The sequence below is a fragment of the Scyliorhinus canicula genome, chromosome 2 (genome assembly GCF_902713615.1).
Source record: "Scyliorhinus canicula chromosome 2, sScyCan1.1, whole genome shotgun sequence".
Classification (NCBI taxonomy): domain Eukaryota; kingdom Metazoa; phylum Chordata; class Chondrichthyes; order Carcharhiniformes; family Scyliorhinidae; genus Scyliorhinus; species Scyliorhinus canicula.
The window spans coordinates 130,802,371-130,817,367 of NC_052147.1; the positions used below are offsets into that span (position 1 = coordinate 130,802,371).

Here is a 14,997-nt window from a genome sequence, read left to right on the forward strand (position 1 = left end):
CTCGCTCTGCCTGTGTCTCGCTCGCTCTGCCTGTGTCTCTCTCGCTCGCTCTGCCTGTGTCTCTCTCGCTCGCTCTGCCTGTGTGTCTCTCGCTCGCTCTGCCTGTGTCTCTCTCGCTCGCTCTGCCTGTGTCTCTCGCTCGCTCTGCCTGTCTGTCTCGCTCCCTCTGCCTGTGTCTCTCTCGCTCGCTCTGCCTGTGTGTCTCTCGCTCGCTCTGCCTGTGTGTCTCTCGCTCGCTCTGCCTGTGTCTCCCTCGCTCGCTCTGCCTGTGTCTCTCTCGCTCGCTCTGCCTGTGTCTCTCTCGCTCGCTCTTCCTGTGTCTCTCTCGCTCGCTCTGCCTGTGTCTCTCTCGCTCGCTCTGCCTGTGTCTCTCTCGCTCGCTCTGCCTGTGTCTCTCTCGCTCGCTCTGCCTGTGTCTCTCTCGCTTGCGCTGCCTGTGTCTCTGTCGCTCGCTCTGCCTGTGTCTCTCTCGCTCGCTCTGCCTGTGTCTCTCTCGCTCTGCCTGTGTGTCTCTCGCTCACTCTGCCTGTGTCTCTCGCTCGCTCTGCCTGTGTCTCTCGCTCGCTCTGCCTGTGTCTCTCTCGCTCCCTCTGCCTGTGTCTCTCTCGCTCGCTCTGCCTGTGTCTCTCGCTCGCTCTGCCTGTGTCTCTCTCGCTCCCTCTGCCTGTGTCTCTCTCGCTCGCTCTGCCTGTGTCCCTCTCGCTTGCTCTGCCTGTGTGTCTCTCGCTCGCTCTGCCTGTGTCTCCCTCGCTCGCTCTGCCTGTGTCTCCCTCGCTCGCTCTGCCTGTGTCTCCCTCGCTCGCTCTGCCAGTGTCTTTCTCGCTCGCTCTGCCTGTGTCTCTCTCGCTCGCTCTGCCTGTGTCTTTCTCTCTCGCTCTGCCTGTGTCTCTCTCGCTCGCTCTGCCTGTGTCTCTCTCGCTCGCTCTGCTTGTGTCTCTCTCGCTTGCTCTGCCTGTGTCTCTCTCGCTCGCGCTGCCTATGTCTCTCTCGCTCGCTCTGCCTGTGTCTCTCTCGCTTGCTCTGCCTGTGTCTCTCTAGCTCGCTCTGCCTGTGTCTCTCTCGCTCGTTCTGCGTGTGTCTCTCTCGCTCGTTCTGCCTGTGCCTCTCTCGCTCGTTCTGCCTGTGTCTCTCTCGCTCGTTCTGCCTGTGTCTCTCTCGCTTGCTCTGCCTGTGTCTCTCTCGCTTGCTCTGCCTGTCTCTCTCACATGCTCTGCCAGTGTCTCTCGCTCGCTCTGCCTGTGTGTCTCTCGCTCCCTCTGCCTGTGTCTCTCTCGCTTGCGCTGCCTGTGTCTCTCTCGCTCGCTCTGCCTGTGTCTCTCTCTCTCGCTCTGCCTGTGTCTCGCTCGCTCTGCCTGTGTCTCTCTCGCTCACTCTGCCTGTGTCTCTCTCGCTCGCTCTGCCTGTGTGTCTCTCGCTCACTCTGCCTGTGTCTCTCTCGCTCGCTCTGCCTGTGTCTCTCGCTCGCTCTGCCTGTCTGTCTCGCTCCCTCTGCCTGTGTCTCTCTCGCTCGCTCTGCCTGTGTGTCTCTCGCTCGCTCTGCCTGTGTGTCTCTCGCTCGCTCTGCCTGTGTCTCCCTCGCTTGCTCTGCCTGTGTCTCTCTCGCTCGCTCTGCCTGTGTCTCTCTCGCTCGCTCTTCCTGTGTCTCTCTCGCTCGCTCTGCCTGTGTCTCTCTCGCTCGCTCTGCCTGTGTCTCTCGCTCGCTCTGCCTGTGTCTCTCTCGCTCCCTCTGCCTGTGTCTCTCTCGCTCGCTCTGCCTGTGTCCCTCTCGCTTGCTCTGCTTGTGTGTCTCTCGCTCGCTCTGCCTGTGTCTCCCTCGCTCGCTCTGCCTGTGTCTCCCTCGCTCGCTCTGCCAGTGTCTCTCTCGCTCGCTCTGCTTGTGTCTCTCTCGCTCGCTCTGCCTGTGTCTCTCTCGCTCGCGCTGCCTGTGTCTCTCTCGCTCGCTCTGCCTGTGTCTCTCTCGCTCGCTCTGCCTGTATCTCTCTCGCTCGCTCTGCCTGTGTCTCTCTCGCTCGCTCTGCCTGTGTCATTCTCGTTCGCTCTGCCTGTGTCTCTCTCGCTCGCTCTGCCTGTCTCTCTCTCGCTCGCTCTGCCTGTGTCTCTCTCGCTCGCTCTGCCTGTGTCTCTCTCGCTCGCTCTGCCTGTGTCTCTCGCTTGCTCTGCCTGTATCTCTCTCGCTCGCTCTGCCTGTGTCTCTCTCGCTCGCTCTGCCTGTGTCACTCTCGTTCGCTCTGCCTGTGTCTCTCTCGCTCGCTCTGCCTGTCTCTCTCTCGCTCGCTCTGCCTGTGTCTCTCTCGCTCGCTCTGCCTGTGTCTCTCGCTTGCTCTGCCTGTGTCTCTCTCGCTCCCTCTGCCTGTGTCTCTCTCGCTCCCTCTACCTGTGTCTCTCTCGCTCGCTCTGCCTGTGTCCCTCTCGCTCGCTCTGCCTGTGTGTGTCTCGCTCGCTCTGCCTGTGTCTCCCTCGCTCGCTCTGCCTGTGTCTCTCTCGCTCGCTCTGCCTGTGTCTCCCTCGCTCGCTCTGCCTGTGTCTCTCTCGCTCGCTCTGCCTGTGTCTCTCTCGCTCGCTCTGCCTGTGTCTCTCTCGCTCGCTCTGCCTGTGTCTCTCTCGCTTGCGCCGCCTGTGTCTCTCTCGCTTGCTCTGCCTGTGTGTCTCTCGCTCGCTCTGCCTGTGTCTCCCTCGCTCGCTCTGCCTGTGTCTCCCTCGCTCGCTCTGCCAGTGTCTTTCTTGCTCGCTCTGCCTGTGTCTCTCTCGCTCGCTCTGCCTGTGTCTTTCTCTCTCGCTCTGCCTGTGTCTCTCTCGCTCGCTCTGCCTGTGTCTCTCTCGCTCGCTCTTCTTGTGTGTCTCTCGCTCGCTCTGCCTGTGTCTCTCTCCCTCGCGCTGCCTGTGTCTCTCGCTCGCTCTGCCTGTGTCTCTCTCGCTCGCTCTGCCTGTGTCTCTCTCGCTCGCTCTGCCTGTGTCTCTCTCGCTCGCTCTGCCTGTGTCTCTCTCGCTCGCTCTGCCTGTCTCTCTCTCGCTCGCTCTGCCTGTGTCTCTCTCGCTCGCTCTGCCTGTGTCTCTCGCTCGCTCTGCCTGTGTCTCTCTCGCTCCCTCTGCCTGTGTCTCTCTCGCTCCCTCTGCCTGTGTCTCTCTCGCTCGCTCTGCCTGTGTGTCTCTAGCTCGCTCTGCCTGTGTGTGTCTCGCTCGCTCTGCCTGTGTCTCTCTCGCTCGCTCTGCCTGTGTCTCTCTCGCTCGCTCTGCCTGTGTCTCTCGCTCGCTCTGCCTGTGTCTCTCTCGCTCGCTCTGCCAGTGTCTCTCTCGCTCGCTCTGCCTGTGTCTCTCTCGCTCGCTCTGCCTGTGTCTTTCTCTCTCGCTCTGCCTGTGTCTCTCTTGCTCGCTCTGGCTGTGTCTCGCTCGCTCTGCCTGTGTCTCTCCAGCTCGCTCTGCCTGTGTCTCTCTCGCTCACTCTGCCTGTGTCTCTCGCTCGCTCTGCCTGTGTCTCTCTCGCTCGCTCTGCCTGTGTCTCTCTCGCTCCCTCTGCCTGTGACACTCTCGCTCGCTCTGCCTGTGTCTCTCTCGCTCGCTCTGCCTGTGTCTCTCTCGCTCGCTCTGCCTGTGTCTCTCTCGCTCACTCTGCCTGTGTCTCCCTCGCTCGCTCTGCCTGTGTGTGTCTCGCTCGCTCTGCCTGTGTCTCCCTCGCTCGCTCTGCCTGTGTCTCTCTCGCTCGCTCTGCCTGTGTCTCTCTCGCTCGCTCTGCCTGTGTCTCTCTCGCTCCCTCTGCCTGTGTCACTCTCGCTCGCTCTGCCTGTGTCTCTCTCGCTCGCTCTGCCTGTGTCTCTCTCGCTCCCTCTGCCTGTGTCTCTCTCGCTCCCTCTGCCTGTGTCTGTCTCGCTCCCTCTGCCTGTGTCTCTCTCGCTCCCTCTGCCTGTGTCTCTCTCGCTCGCTCTGCCTGTGTCACTCTCGCTCGCTCTGCCTGTGTCTCCCTCGCTCGCTCTGCCTGTGTCTCTCTCGCTCGCTCTGCCTGCGTGTCTCTTGCTCGCTCTCCCTGCGTGTCTCTCTCTCTTTCTCTCTCTCTCTCTCTCTGCCTGCCTGCCTCTCTCTCTCACTCTCTCTCTCCCTCACTCTCTCTCTCTTTCCTCTCTCTCTGCCTGCCTCTCTCTCGCCCTCACTCTCTCACTCTCACTCTCTCTTTCTCTTTCTCTTTCCTCTCTCTCTGCCTGCCTGCCTCTCTCTCGCCCTCTCTCTCTCTCTCTCTCTCTCTCTCTCTCTCTCTCTGTCTGCTTCCCTCCCTGTCTGATGTCCCCCTCTCTTGAGTGTAGTTTGTGTGCTGTCATTTTACACTATTATTTAACTTTTTGGTTATATAATTTGAAATTATGGCCTTCCCTGCAAAATGTGCACTGTTTTTCCTTCATCCTTCCGCTCTTTTCTCTCTCATATCTCTAACTCTTTCCTGTCTGTCTCTTCCTTTCTTTTTCTCTTCTCTGCAGTGCCCTATCAAACCTTCCCAGGTCAGATACAGCCGTGGGTTTAGACACAGAGTAAATCTCCCCTTACACGCTCTCTATTGAAAGGAGTCGATGAGGCAATTATGGATGCCATCATCATGATCATCCCATTCTGAAATTTCCCTTTGAAGTGGAAAATTGCCATGTCACTCCATCATTTAATAAAGGTGGGGGAGCTAAACTAGGAAACTATAAGCATATACGCCTTTTGTTGTCTATTGTGGGGAAGTTATTGTATTTGTTATTGGAACCGAGTGACTTGGTACTCGGACAAACATCAGCAGGTTGCATCAGAAGGGGTTGCAATGCAAATTAACCAGAATGATAGCAGAGCTGAAAGAGAACAGTCTGCACAGACTCCTCTTATATTACCTTGACTTAGAAAATTATGGGCACAATTTTAGAAAATATATGTATTTCAATTCGTAAAATACAAAATAATAATCTTTATTAGTGTCACAAATAGGCTTACATTAACACTGCAATGAAGTTACTGTGAAAATCCCCTAGTCGCCACATTCCAACTCCTGTTTGGGTACACGGAGGGAGAATTCAGAATGTCCAATTCACCTAACAAGCACGTCTTTCAGGACTAGTGGGAAGAAACCGGAGCACCTGGAGGAAACTCAAGCAGACACAGGGAGAACATGCAGACATGCAAAGACAGTGTCCCGTGCCGGGAATCGAACCTGGGACCGGGCACTGTGAAGCAACAGTGCTAACCACTGTGCTACTGTGCAAATTTACATATATCAACCATAAAAACAGAAACATAAAACAGCCCCCTCACAAAACCTAATCGCTCCCTCCTCTCCCTTAACAGCTAACGGTGACCAATTCCTTGAAATAAACAATAAAAGGCTGCCATCTCCGATAGAACCCGTTGATTGCTCTCCTCACGGTTCACTTAACTTTCTCAAACTATAGGAACTTCAACAGATCCCCTAGCCACACTGAGGCACTGGGTGGAGATGAGATTGAATCCTCCACCCCAGCAGCATTCGCCTCCGGGCAATCAGCGAAGCAAAGGCCAGGACATCGGCCCCCGCAGCCATCTGCAGCTCTGGCGAGTCTGACACCACAAATATGGCCACTAAAGGACAGGGCTCCAGCTCAATCTTCAGAATCGCTGACATGGTGCTAAACAAGGACACCCAAAACCCCACCAGCTTGGGACAAGAGCAGAACATGTGCACATGATTAGCTGGACTATTTGAACAGCCCTCGCACCTGCCCTCCACCCCTGCGAAGAAGCGACTTATTCTGGACTTGGTCAGGTGCACCCTGAAAACGATCTTAAGTTGGATCAAACCAAGCCTTGCACACGAGGCTGTGGAGTTCACCCTGCGAAGGACCTCACTCCAAACCTTGTCATCTAATATGGTCCCCAACGACTCCTCCCACCTCGCCGGAACCAGCTCCACTGACACCGAGTCGTCCAACAAAATTTGTCCGAAATACATGCAGTGCTGTTCCCTTCCTCCGACCCCGTGAGCAAAAGAACCCTCTCCATTAGACTCGTTGGTGGCGCCACGGGGAATGTAGGGAAAATGCATTTCGCAAACTTGGAGACACCTGAATAAATTTGAACTGAAGAGCCCAAACCCTTCCGTCAATTCCTCTAGACTGGCAAACTGCCCCCTAGGAACAAATCGGCCACTCTCTCCAGCCCCTTCCCTTCCCACCCCCCAAATGTGGCATCTAATCCCGCAGGCTCTAACAGATGGTTCGCAGAGATGGGAGCCAGCTTCAACACTGACCCCAATTTGAAATGTTGTCGAAATTGTCTCCATATCTTCAAAGTGGAAACAATCACTGGATTTGACTAATATTTTGTCAGTGAGAACGGGAGCGAGACCATCACCAGTAAAGAAGGCAAAGAATATGTTGGCCTTCATGGCGAGAGGATTAGACTATAGGAATAGGATGTTTTACTGAAATTGTACAGAGCAATGGGGAGGCCACACCTGGAGTAATGTGTGCAGTTTTGGTGTCCTTATCTGAGGAAGGATGTTCTTGTAGTAGAGGGAGTGCTGCAAAGGTTTACCAGGCTGATTCTTGGGGTGGCGGGACTGTCATATGAGGAGAGACGAAGTCTGTTAGTATTATATTCATTGGAGTTTAGAAAAGTGAGAGGGGATCTCATAGAAACTTACACAATTTAAAAAGGATTAGACAGGGTAGATTCAGAAAGAATGTTTCCGAATGTTTGAGGATAAGGGATAAACCTTTTAGGACTGAGGTGAGGAGAGTTCTCTTCACCCAGAGAGTGATGAATCTGTAGAATTCAGAACCATATAAAGTGATTGAAACCAAAACATTGTGTAATTGTGTAATTTCAAGAAGGAGTTAGATAATAAAATCTTTATTAGTGTCACGGGTAGGCTTACAGTAACACGGCAATGAAGTTACTGTGAAAAGCCCCGAGTCGCCACATTCTGGCGCCTGTTCGGGTACACAGAGGGAGAATTCAGAATGTCCAAATTACCTAACAGCACATCTTTCGGGACTTGTGGGAGCAAATCGGAGCACCTGGAGAAAACCCACACAGACACAGGGAGAACATGCAGACTCCGCACAGACAGTGACCCAAGCCTGGAAATGAACCTGAGACCCCGGAACTGTGAAGCAACAGTGCTAACCACTGTGCTACAGGCTCCGCTTGTCTATCCCGTTGAAGGACTTCCCTACTAATCCTCAAGACCTTGCCACCCTATAAAGAATGATATCAACTTCTCGACCCTCCCAAAGAAATGATTCAGAAGGAAAACCGGCAGACACTTGGGGGGGAGAAAAGCAAAAATCATGACAAAAACCTCCATCTTGATTAAATGGACCCTGCCTGCCAAGGACAAGGGAAGGTTATCCCACCTTTGCAGGTCAGTCTGGACTCTACTTCCCAGGCTGGTATAATTCAGTTTACGAAGTTGGGCCCAATCTCGAGCCACTTGGACCCCAGAATACTCACACTTTTCCAGATTTAATTTATATCCTGAAAAGGAGGCATAGCTCCTCAGTAGTTCCATCACATGACCCATAGTGGGGACTGGGTCCATCATGTAAAGTAAAAGGTCATCAGCATACAGGGGCACCCAGTGCTCCACCTCTCCCCTAATTATCCCCTTCCACTTTCCCAATGCCCCACAGCGAAGGCCAAAGACTCTATCGCCAATGCAAACAAGAGGGGGAACATAGGGCTCCCCTGTCTCGTTTCCCTATTTAATTAAACGTATCTCCGAGCTCGTGGTGTGGGTGTGGACATAGTCGAGGGAGCATTATACAACAGGCGTATCCATGACACAAACTTGGGCCCCAACCCGAATCTCTTTCAAACCTCATAAAGATGTCCCCGCTCCATTCTATCAAATGAGACAATTACCCCTAGATTGGCCCGTCAAACTGGGAAAGAACCACATTGATCAATCGCCCCACATTGGACGACAATTGCCAGCCCTTCACAAATCCCGTCGGATCTTCCCTAATCACCTGAGGAAGACGGGGTTCTAACCTCAATGTGAGCACTTTAGCCAACATCTTCGCATCCAGATTAAGTAATGAAATAGGACGGTACAACCCGCACTCCACGGGGTCCTTGTCCTTTTTCAATAGAAGAGAAATTGATGCATTTATCAGCATCGCAGAAAAGGAGCCCTGTGTTACAGTCATCTCTACCAATAACAGAACCAACTGTCCAGCAAACCTCTTGTAAAACTCCACCGGGAACCTTTCTGGCCCGGGGCCTTACCTGTTTGCATCTGAGGCTGCAAGCCAAGAAACGACTGGCCTTCTCTCCATATTCATAAGCAATCCCCCTCGTGCACCGTAACTGACAGAAGGCCAAACTGCATCTGCAACTTTTTCCTGCTTTCCAGGAAGGAGCTCTGGGGTTGGATCATTCGAGTATCTGCGGTCCACTTACAAAATGTCATCCACCAACTTCTGGCGTTCCTCTCTAACTTCCCTATTTATATATGCTTTGTGCGATGTAATCACCGCCTTCAAGATCTCCCATTAAACTGAGGGCGAGGCTAATCCATTCCCATTAAACACCACGTCCATGTCTATCGCCTTTGATATCTGTCCACAGACCCCATGTCTGCAAATAACCTCACATCCAACCTCCATGCTGGGCGCTGAGGTGAACCTTCCTCTAATACGAAATCCACTAAATGTGGAGCATGGTCTGAGATGAGTATGGCCGAGTATTCTGCTTTCCTCACCCCAGGATGAAGAGACCTTCCCATCAGGGAAAAGTCTATCCTAGAATATACTTTATGTAATGGGGGGAAAAAACACAAAAGTTCCTTACCCCAGGGTGCATAAACCTCCTGTTACCCCTCCCCCTTCCCCCCACCGTCTCCTTCATAAACGGCAGCAATACCTTTGCCACCCCTGAAGGGGGCCGGTAACTTCGACCTACACCGGTCAAGTTTTGGGTTCAAAACACAATTTAAATCTTTCCCCAGAACCAACTGATGCATGTCCCAATCCGGTATTGCGGCAAACAATTTCCACAAATATTGCATCATCCCAATTCGGGAACTATACATTCACCAGCACCTCGGACTGCCTTCCAGTGACTCACACACCTCACTCCCGTTCACTAGCTAAAACCTAACCGCTGTGAGGTAACCCCTGCCAGGACCACACTTAAAGACAAAGATAAGCTCCCCCGCCCTCCCAAACAGCATATACATTGGAAACTCCCCACCCAGTCCAAAACAGAATAAGAAACCCATAATAACCAGATCCATTTAAACCCATCCTCTCCAAAGCCTTTACACCCTATAGTATACAGAATTAGACACCGCACTCCAACTGAGGCCTTGTATGAAGGTTCACCATAAACCTCCTTGTATTTATATTCTGCCTCTATTTTTAAGCCCAGAATTCCATACCACTTTGCACTTTGAATGATTTGTGCACGTGTACCTCCAGGCCCCCCTCTGCTCCTGCACCCCCTTTAGAATTGCACTCTTCCTATGATATTGTCTCTCCATGTTCTTCCTACCATTTCTCTGTTTTAAATTTCACCTGCCACGTATCCGCCCATTCTTCTAACCTATGCCCACAAAGGTCTACCGTCATTTCCCCTCACGGTTCACCATACTTCCAAGTTTTGTCTCATTTGCACTCATTTTGAAATTGTACCCTGAGCACTCAAGTCTGTCATTCATGTCGATCAAGAAAAGCAGTGGTCTCAGTTCAAACCCCTGGGGCCTCCCCTCTGTGTATTGTTATGGGTCAGGGTTTAGAGAACCCCAAAGTATATCATGGAGTTCACTGACCCACAACTTTTACTAGATTGTGGTATGGGGAGCACACGGCCCACTCTACAGGTGTGGTACAGCAAAAAAGGACAAGTATTTTTTAAAGCAAAACAATGTTTATCCTATGAAAGCAAGTTAACCTTTTTTAAAACAAACCGTGAACAACTAAGCGACCATTAATTCAAATACAACACCAAAGACTACAACCCTAAGTAACCCTGTAAGCTATCCTTTTAACATCCAAAAGACTTAATAAACCTTCAAACAGGAGCACATTAGGTTTACATTCAATACTGAGACATTTTACAATTCTGGGTTCACCAAATGATCCATAGATAGTCTTTGGATGGCAGAGATCAACAGTACAGCTCTTTGTTTAAACTTCAGATGCAGCTCACTGAAAAACACAGACACACCTAAGCCTTTTCTCAAACTAAAACTAAAAGGCAGAAGTAGAGCTTAGCTCCACCCACACTTTGACATCACTCCAGTAACATGAGCAGCCCTATTTCTTAAAGGTACTCTCACATGACAGTTTATCTTCCTGCAGTCCAAAAAGCAGCCACTTGCCAATACACTGTTTCTTGTCACTCAGCGAACTTTGTATTCATGCTGCTACAGTCCTTTTAGAACCATTTAATCCCTACTATGCAGAAGAAGGCCATTCGGACCATCGGGTCTGCACTGACCCTTTGAAGGAGCACTCTACCGTGGCCTACTGCCCACTCTATCCCTATAACCCCACCTAACCCGACGCATATTTGGACACTAAGGGGCAATTTATCATGGCCAATCAGTGCCTCAACTCTACTTACCTTTGGGCGGCACGGCGGCGCAGTGGTTAGCAATGCTGCCCACGCCGCTGAGGTCCCAAGTTCGATCCAGACTCTGGGTCACTGTCCAAGTGGAGTTTGCACATTCTCCCCGTGTCTGCGTTGGTTTCACCCCAACAATCCAAAGATGTGCAGTGTAGGTGGATCGGCCATGCTAAATTGCCCCTTAATTGGAAAAATAGAATTGTGTACACTAAATTTAAAAATAAAATGTTTTTAAAAAAATCTCGATTTACCTTTTTTTTAAAAAAGGCGCAAAGATAAACGGACAAACTACAGGCCGGTCAATTTAACCTCTGTAGTGGGAAAGCACGGTAGCATTGTGGTTAGCACAGTTGCTTCACAGCTCCAGGGTTCCCAGGTTCGATTCCGGCTTGGGTCACTGATTGTGTGGAGTCTGCACGTTCTCCCCGTGTGTGCGTGGGTTTCCTCCGGGTCCCCCGGTTTCCTCCCACAGTCCAAAGATGTGTGGGTTAGGTGGATTGGCCATGCTAAATTGCCCTTAGTGTCCAAAATGGTTAATTATGGTTACTGGGTTAAGGGGCTGGGTGGAGGAGGTGTGTGCTTAAGTGGGGTACTCTTTCCAAGGGCCGGTGCAGACTCGATGGGTCAAATGGCCTCCTTCTGCACTGTACATTCTATGATTCTATTAATCCACCTCACCTGCACATCTTTGGACTGTGGGAGGAAACCGGAGCACCCGGAGGAAACCCACGCAGCCACAGGGAGAAAATGCAAACTCCACACAGACAGTCACCCAGGCCGGAATTGAACCGGGGTCCCTGGCGCTGTGAGGCAGCAGTGCTAACCACTATGCCACCGTGCTGTCCTTCCATGGGCTTCAGCATGGCTGGCGAACTTGCTCTGTAGCAATTATCAAATGCTTTTTGAAAGTCCGCGTGCAGCACATCACCTGCACAGTTGTCATCGACCCTCTCTGTTATCTCTTTAAATCAAACCCTCAACAACTCAGTGCTGGCTTTCTTTAATTCACATTTGTTCACCTGACTTGGTTTTCCCCCCCTGGATTATCAATTCGAAAAGCTTTCCCACTACAGAGGTTAAATTGATCGGCCTGTAGTTGCTCTGTTTATCCTTGGGCCTTAAAAGGTAAATCAAGGTTTTTTTGAAACATTTTATTTTTAAATTTAGTGTACCCAATTCTATTTTTCCAATTAAGGGGCAATTTAGCATGGCTAATCCACCCACCCTGCACATCTTTGGGTTGTGGGGGCGAAACCCACGCAGACACGGGGAGAATGTGTAAACTCCACACAGACAGTGACCCAGGGCCAGGATCGAACCTGGGACCTCGGCGCCGTGAGGCAGCAGGGCTAACCCACTGCGCCGCCTTGCCGCCCAAAGGTAAGTAAAGTTGAGGCGCTGATCAGCCAATATCTGACTGAGTGGCAAACAGGCTCGAAGGGCAGAATGACCTCCTTCTGTTCTATCAAATGCTCCCAAGCCAGATACAGCATGGATTAGATACAGAGTAAAGTTCACTCTGCACTGTCCCAGCCAAGTGCCTCAGGACTAACCACAGAAGTGTCAGTGCAACAGGGTGATGCTGAGCTTGGGGTTTTCAAAAGTGCGGAGAGCGGGAGAAAGACTATGGACTGGACCTGTGTGTAATGATTGTCCGTGCATTTTAGCACTGAGGAGATCCCATTGAAAATCCTCGCTCACAACGGCTTCGTGGGGCGACTGATCGGCAAAGAAGGACGCAACCTGAAGAAAATAGAACAGGAAACAGGGACCAAAATAACCATCTCTCCGTAAGTTGATCCTGTGTTTGGTTGCAGAGTTGATTGTTTATTGGACTGGGGATCTCTGCACAAACGAAGCAGCGGGAAGTTTAAATTGAATGCTTATTTAGTTACTGAATGTTATGGTGATGCAAGTGAGGGATTATCATGCTGTGTTCCATTTCGGACCTTTTCTGATTATTATTTCATTAAATATTTTTATTAAAGGCATTTTCATATATACAAACCAAATCCGAAGAACAACCAAGCAACTCAATAAACAATCAACCCACCTTCCCCTGCAGCCGGTCCCTCCTCACATCCCCCATTCCCCTGCAGCCGGTCCCTCCTCACATCCCACCTTCCCTGCAGCCGGTCCCTCCTCACATCCCCCATTCCCCTGCAGCCGGTCCCTCCTCACATCCCCCATTCCCCTGCAGCCGGTCCCTCCTCACATCCCCCATTCCCCTGCAGCGGTCCCTCCTCACACTCTCACTCCCTGCAGCAGGTCCCTCCTCACACCATTCCCCTGCAGCCGGTCCCTCCTCACATCCCCCATTCCCCTGCAGCCGGTCCCTCCTCACATCCCCCATTCCCCTGCAGCCGGGCCCTCCTCACATCCCCCATTCCCCTGCAGCCGGTCCCTCCTCACATCCCCCATTCCCCTGCAGCCGGTCCCTCCTCACATCCCCCTTCCCCTGCAGCCGGTCCCTCTCACATCCCCATTCCCCTGCAGCCGGTCCCTCCTCACATCCCCCATTCCCCTGCAGCCGGTCCCTCCTCACATCCCCATTCCCCTGCAGCCGGTCCCTCCTCACATCCCCCATTCCCCTGCAGCCGGTCCCTCCTCACATCCCCCATTCCCCTGCAGCCGGTCCCTCCTCACATCCCCCATTCCCCTGCAGCCGGTCCCTCCTCACATCCCCCATTCCCCTGCAGCCGGTCCCTCCTCACATCCCCCATTCCCTGCAGCCGATCCCTCCTCACATCCCCCATTCCCCTGCAGCCGGTCCCTCCTCACATCCCCCATTCCCCTGCAGCCGATCCCTCCTCACATCCCCCATTCCCCTGCAGCCGATCCCTCCTCACATCCCACCTTCCCCTGCAGCCGGTCCCTCCTCACATCCCCCATTCCCCTGCAGCCGGTCCCTCCTCACATCCCCCATTCCCCTGCAGCCGATCCCTCCTCACATCCCCCATTCCCCTGCAGCCGGTCCCTCCTCACATCCCACCTTCCCCTGCAGCCGATCCCTCCTCACATCCCCCATTCCCCTGCAGCCGGTCCCTCCTCACATCCCACCTTCCCCTGCAGCCGGTCCCTCCTCACATCCCCCATTCCCCTGCAGCCGGTCCCTCCTCACATCCCCCATTCCCCTGCAGCCGGTCCCTCCTCACATCTCACCTTCCCCTGCAGCCGGTCCCTCCTCACATCCCCCATTCCCCTGCAGCCGATCCCTCCTCACATCCCCCATTCCCCTGCAGCCGGTCCCTCCTCACATCCCACCTTCCCCTGCAGCCGGTCCCTCCTCATATCCCACCTTCCCATTGCTGACCTCTCAAACCTCCTGAAGGAAATCAATAAACGGCTTCCACCTCCAGGTGAACCCATCTGCCAACTCCCTCAAGGCGAACCTAACCTTCTCCAAGACCACCTCTGCCCCAGAACCTCGGACATCACGTCCGAGAACCCCTGCCAGGACCCCTCAATCTTGGACACGCCCAGAACTTCTGGACTTAATTCGCGGATCTCCCCCCCCACCCCCCCACAATACCTCTTGTCTACCCCTGCAAAGAACCTATTCATCCTGGCCACCACCATCTGAACCCTATGTACCACATTGAACTGGAGGAGACGTAGCCTCACTCACGGCGAGGACGCGCGCACCCTCAGTGAGGCCTCCGCCCACGTCTCGGCTCCCACCTTCCCTCACAGCTTCTCCTCCCATTTACGCTTAATGTCCCTCACCTGGGCTCCCTCCCACTCCCATCAACTCCTTATAGACATTCGACGCCTTCCCCTCCTATTTGGTCCTTCAACAGCGCCTTGTCCAGAAAAGCCAGGGGCGGCAGCCCAGGAATGGCCGGCACCTCTCTCCTTACAAGTCCTGACTTTTCTGATTGATTTTTAACAGAACCAGTTGTGTCCCATCAAACACTTGCTTGCAGCACGTTTTCAACTATCCTGACAAACACCCGCAAGCAGGTTCCACACAGTTTAGATGCAGAGTTACCATGCTCCAGAAGCATGGTAACAACGTGGACAATCCTGTTGAACCTTGACACACAATGAAGTCAGTTAGTGATGTTTCTGGAGTTAAGATGAGGGGTGTGTTGGGGAGTGTGGGGGAGGGAGGGGGGCAGTGGAAGGGGGATGGGGGAAGGGAGGGTGCGCGCGAAGATTGCTGAATGTAGTGTGAGGTCCCGAGTGTTTGCCGAGTGTCATCATATGTATGAACCGGGGAAACATGCAATGCACTCCGATACAATCAGGATAACCCCGAACCCTGCCCCATCAGGAGAGGGGGGAGTCGGCAGTTCAGACACCCTGGAGGGAGCTACAATAGGTAGTTGTAGTGTGACAGATGTCAGTTCACCTCATTGGAAGCATTCTAATTGTTGGGGCGGCATGGTGGCTCAGTGGTTAACATTGCTGCCTCACAGCTCCAGG

General features: G+C 52.9%; 1 protein-coding gene across 4 annotated transcripts in view; it reads left to right on the forward strand.

Moving 5' to 3' along the window:
• Window positions 1-14,997, forward strand: part of igf2bp2a (insulin-like growth factor 2 mRNA binding protein 2a) — a 246,149-nt gene that overhangs the window by 167,872 nt on the left and 63,280 nt on the right. For all 4 annotated transcript variants that reach the window (XM_038786815.1, XM_038786799.1, XM_038786808.1 and 1 more), the window contains exon 8: window positions 12,237-12,359. In XM_038786815.1, coding sequence (XP_038642743.1) covers window positions 12,237-12,359 — 123 coding nt within the window. The remainder of the gene's footprint in view (window positions 1-12,236; window positions 12,360-14,997) is intronic.